The sequence below is a fragment of the Bombus impatiens genome, unplaced genomic scaffold, assembly GCF_000188095.3.
Source record: "Bombus impatiens unplaced genomic scaffold, BIMP_2.2 scf_0893, whole genome shotgun sequence".
In the NCBI taxonomy this organism is placed as follows: domain Eukaryota; kingdom Metazoa; phylum Arthropoda; class Insecta; order Hymenoptera; family Apidae; genus Bombus; species Bombus impatiens.
Window position 1 is genome coordinate 38,266 of NT_177312.1, and position 5,174 is coordinate 43,439.

At 34.9% G+C, this 5,174-nt stretch overlaps 1 protein-coding gene across 6 annotated transcripts; it reads right to left on the reverse strand.

Annotated features, from left to right (window-relative positions):
* Positions 1-2,173: 2,173 nt before the first annotated feature.
* Positions 2,174-4,272, reverse strand: LOC105681393. Of its 6 annotated transcripts, XR_004462558.1 has the most exons (6): positions 3,891-4,272; positions 3,763-3,816; positions 3,266-3,392; positions 2,692-2,791; positions 2,367-2,588; positions 2,174-2,264 (listed from the first exon to the last, which is right to left on the reverse strand). XR_004462558.1 is itself a non-coding variant. In XM_033323273.1 (5 exons), the coding sequence occupies exons 1-4, from the start codon at positions 4,240-4,242 to the stop codon at positions 2,416-2,418; spliced, it is 291 nt and encodes a 96-aa protein (XP_033179164.1). In that variant the 5' UTR covers positions 4,243-4,272; the 3' UTR covers positions 2,174-2,264; positions 2,367-2,415. The 6 variants fall into 6 exon arrangements, 5 of the variants coding, with proteins under 5 accessions (XP_033179164.1, XP_033179163.1, XP_033179162.1 ...); XM_033323273.1 differs by lacking the exon at positions 2,692-2,791 and having other exon boundaries at positions 2,367-2,456; positions 4,174-4,272; XM_033323272.1 differs by lacking the exon at positions 2,174-2,264 and having other exon boundaries at positions 2,453-2,588; positions 4,177-4,272.
* Positions 4,273-5,174: the final 902 nt, after the last annotated feature.

Genomic DNA, 5,174 nt, shown 5'->3' on the forward strand with positions numbered 1-5,174 from the left:
TAACTCCCGATATGGTGACTGGCCAATTAGCAGCAACGTCAATTTCCCTTACTTTCCGAACGTGTGATATCCCCGACGAATCCGATGATCTCGTGCCCTTAGACACACCCCGTCATAGTTTTCCTCTGGGGTGTCACCGGGACGGAAAGTCATTCTCTCTTGCGACCTCACCGACAAAAAGGGATTAACGCCTTACGTTCAGTGAATATCAACACAGAATCCGACTTAGATTTTTGCGAGTGCATACGACTACCGTCCTGTTGTCCGCGGACTCGTTATCGAACCTAAGACCATTGTCACCAGCGTCGCGAGTGTGTGGTCATTGCGAGCTTGTGTCAACTCTGTAACAACCCCGTGTGTCAATAAAAATAACTTCAGTGTAAAAGAAAACATGGATCGCTTCAGTGAGGAATCCTTACCTGTCCCAAGCCCCCGCTACGAGGACGACTCGGGCCCAGACTCGGTACCTGACGCGACATATACGTTAACTTTTTCATTACACTAATAGGCTATTACACTAATAGACTAATATTTTCTCGTGGAAAATTGCATTATTTTCTATCGGTATTAATTCCAATCCGAGCACGAGGGTTGTGCATGAGATGAGCGTCCTGAAATGTATGGTTTAATTCTGTTACCATGTATCTTCTTAATTTGGTTAATCGTATTCTTCTAGCTTTAATCTCCATCTAATTAATCGTGATGAGGGGTCTGCAATTTTTAAATTAAGTTAAAGCTTGATGGTCGGTTCTTATGAGAAAATGTCCTCCTAGCAAATATTGTCTCAAACGTTTTACTGCCCATACGATTGCAAGGAGTTCTTTTTCAGTGGTTGAGTAATTTCTTTCGGGGGATTTAGTGTTCTGCAGATGTAACAACAAGGATGATCGTTTTGTGAAAGAACAGCGCCTATTCCTTTGTTAGAGGCGTCGGTTGTTAATGTAAATGTTTCGTTAAATTTGGAATATGTCAATACTGGGGCTCTGCATAATGCGTTTTTGAGAGTTTGAAAGCTATCTTGTTGTTTGTCTGTCCAATGAAAGGGTGTGTCTTTCTTTGTCAGGTCGGTTAGAGGTTTGGTTTGAAACAAATGGATGAATTACAATTCAACAATTTAATTAAATTTCGCAATGGCATCATGAATAATCCGAAAGGAAAGGGAAGAGGAATGGAACGATAGGACTATACACTTTTATAACAAATACTGTTACGACCGTTCGCGGAGAGACGCGGTCGCTAGGAAAACGAGTCAGCGAGAGGCGTAAATTCTCGCTACGATTCGTTTAATCGACGTTTTCGTTTAATCGAATGTTTCGGTTAAGATAACAGAGGTGGTTAAATGAATGTAACACTGTATAGTAAGTTATATATCACCGTTTATTCTAACAACTTGTAAAGAAGATAGTTACGCTGGTGCGCATGTATAAGATGAGTGAGTGACTGATCTACGGGTGTGTTCCCGGTCGAAGGATGTTGACTGTTCGAAGGATGGAAAATCAGTTGTCTTCGGAGACGATGCTGTGGCGGAGGAAAGCTAAGGATGGGTGTGTCTAGCGCACGGGACCATCGGATTTGTTGGTGACGATTTTGGCTAAGAGAGTGAGGGAAATAGGCTTTGTTGTTAATTGGTTAAATAAAGGTTGGTGGACTAGGAAGGGTCTTAGCTGCCCTCGAGAGAAAGTGGTTAGTGGGAGGAAAGTTGCATCATACGTGAGAAAAACTAACTTTCCCTTGTCAAGCCGTAGTAGGACAATGGTCTTTAGAAATGAGTCGGAAAACAGATGTTTGTTGGGTCTGAAGGACCTTAGCTAGCGAATTGCTTAGATTTATGACGGGTCCTCAAGAATATTAGGGTACACAGCGAGGATGAGCGGACATCTGGTTTACGTCTGGCCCGCGGTGTGTGGCCTGGTCTAGGTAGAATGTCAACCGACGTAACAAATACGAAATATCAAACAATCTAATATATAACAAATATGGACATACAAAATCTACAATAAACAAAATACATCTTATATACAACGGAATATAAAATATATAAAACACCTAGGCATATTATCACACTTCGATAAACCAAGCACTATTGTCAAAATCCACACACGAAACGTCAAGATTGAAGTGAAAGGGATTCCACGAACAGTACACTTGATCAAGTTACAACTAACACATCATCGAAGTAGACCACCAGAATGATTTCAAGAGGCAATGTAGTACAGTGGTGTATGGCATAATGTTGCTTGTCGAATACTGCAGATAGTAGAAACCTAAAAGAAAAAGGAAAATTACTATGTATGTTCTAACTATTATTTGAATATAAAATGTGTTATTCAATAAAATAATTACAAAACAGTGAAAGTGAAAAGTACCTTGCGAACAATTGCTCATCATAGAAGCAAGTGTATGTGCGAAGACAGGTTATAGGTTCATATTCATAGAACATAATGTATGACAGTCAGCTGAAACAAATGGATGAATTAACCTCAATTGTCTTAATACAAAATATAATATTACTAAATGTTTATAACAATATTGTGGTTAAGCCAAAGGAAGTGTGACACTGCTTATCGAATAGTGTAGATAGTGGAAACCTAAAAGACAAAAGGAAAATTACTATGTGTGTTCTAACCATTATTTAAATATAAAACATGTTAATTCAATAAAATAACTAAAGGCAGTGAATGTGAAAAGTACCTAGTGCACGATTAATGATCGTAGAAGGAAGTATACATGCAGGAATTCCACAGAGACAAATTATGGATCCACTCCATAGAACATAATATGCGTCTGTCAGCTGAAACGGAATGGATAAACTAACCTTAATTGCCTTGACATATATGAAAGAAAATAATATTATTAAAAATTTACAACAATATTACAATTAAACTAAAAGAAGCACGATAACAGTCAATGATTGTTGTTCGACAATAGATTTACGGTTGTCCAATGGAAAAGAAAACTCAAAGATCAAGAAAATATGTGACATTACTACAAATAAGTCAACACTGACGCAACTTCGATAAGATGAAACAAAATTAGTTAATAAGTGTAGAAAGAGCTTATAGAATAATTAAGATAGGTTAACTGAATGTCAATAATAAATATGACTAGAATAAGAAGGTGTTATACTATATTAACCTATATAATATTGTTAAATTATTGTATCTGACATATGGAAATAAATTTTATAATACACAATAGCGATAATTGATACAATACAATACCCACGTATTAAATTAAATTAATTAAATGACATTTTTATACTTACAAATATAGGATGAATAAAGATATCCATAGTAAGTATTTAGAACATAAGAAGAACCGGATGATGCTGTACGTACTGCAGGAATGTTCCATGTAAGTGATGCAGTGTTGAAGGAACATGATCGGAGAAGCTATAAAACAATAATAACCCAATAAACAAGCTTTGACTAATAATATATGAATTAGCTCCAAAATTATACCATTTAAATATGAAATAACAACAAATCACAAGAACCAAGTAATGACAAACTAACAAAAGGAAGCAGAAATAGTCAATGAATATAGAAATAGATTAGAAATTAATCAAGACAGGTTAACTAAGCATCAACGATAAACATGATTAAAATAAGAAATTATTATATTACATTGAGCTATTATAGTGTTATTATACTAAATTTAATATAAAGAAATAAAGTTATACATACTTACAGATATAGAATAAATAAAAGTAAAATAAGTGTTTAGAGAATAACGAAGAACCAGACGATACCAAATACTCACTATATAAATGTTCCAAGTAAGCAATGCATCATCGAAGGAATAGAATTTGAGAAACTACAAACAATAATAATTCAATAAACAGGTTTTAACTACTAATACATAGATTAGCTCAAAAATTTATACTATACAAATATGAAATAACAATAAATCGCAAGTACGAAGTAACGACAGATTAATAGGAAAGAAATAGAAATAGCTAATAAATATAGAAATAAGCTATAAATTAATCAAGATAGATTAGCTGAATATTGATGACCAAACATGATTAAAATTAGAAATTATTATATTGTGTTGAGTTACTATAGTATTATTATATTAAATCTGGCATAAAGAAATAAGGTTATATTACACAATAGTGACTGGTGACACAATACACTATGCATACATTAAATTAAACCAGTAAACACAAACCACCTTATAATCAAACAATGAAACAATTCTATTAGTAATTAATAATTTCGAGAACGATATAATCCACATGCTATTACATTAAAATAACACACAGTATATATATATGTCGGATTAACATTAGAATTTAAGGCGCGTAACTATTCTTCGTTTGATTTAGCCATCGTTTTACACAACAGAGATTATATTTACGCGTATATACAAGATTTTACAAAATATTATGAATATGGAGTTTAATGAATAATAAGATTAACAAACAATAAGTTTAACTAATGATTAGATTAACGAATAAGTTTAACGAATAATAAGTTTAACGAATAATAAGTTTAACGAATAATAAGATTAACGAATAATAAGATTAACGAATAATGAGATTAACGAATAATAAGTTTAACGAATAATGAGTTTAGTAAACGTTATTAACAATGTTCCTGGGTTCAAACGAATCCACGGTCAACGGGATAACTCTTTACTATGCGTAGAATAATTTTAAACACAAAAAAATACGATTGCTGTAACACTCAGTAAATTGCTCGATGTATCACTTTCCAAGGCGATCACACGAATGAATATCTGATGAAAATCTTTTTCGCTGTACGACTGCATTTGTTTGTTATATACTCGCTGGAGGCATCGAGAAGGTTCCAATCGCCGTTGCTAGGCAGTTTCTGCCAAGAGTTTGTTGTATACTCTTTGGAAGCATGGAGAAAGTTCCAAACGCCGTTGCTAGGCAGTTTCTGTCTGAAGTTTGATTCCTAATACAACGTGTGTCTCATTATATCGACATCTCCAAAGTACAATTCTATGTGGCCAGGCCCGTTCTTGAGGCCTCCGCAACCACATTTCTAGGGAGAGCCATACAACCGATCCACACCTTCGTCAGGCACAGCGTTCATTCCGTGACCGCGGCTACGTTCGGCGACTGGCTATCGCCTCGAGCCCAAGCTCATTATCACAAATCTCGAAAAAATACAATCGGATCAAAAGACGACAATTATTTAATT

Bases quoted from the DNA above. Each gene is read 5' to 3' on its own strand.
- LOC105681393 (XM_033323271.1), bottom strand. From the start codon at position 4,242: ATGTGGATTATATCGTTCTCGAAATTATTAATTACTAATAGAATTGTT. The intron at 3,393-3,762 runs GTGAGTATTTGG...ATTGTTTTATAG, and splicing joins TTACTTGGAACATTTATATA to CTTCTCCGATCATGTTCCTT. The intron at 2,792-3,265 runs GTAAGTATAAAA...ATTCCGTTTCAG, and splicing joins TCTTTATTCATCCTATATTT to CTGACAGACGCATATTATGT.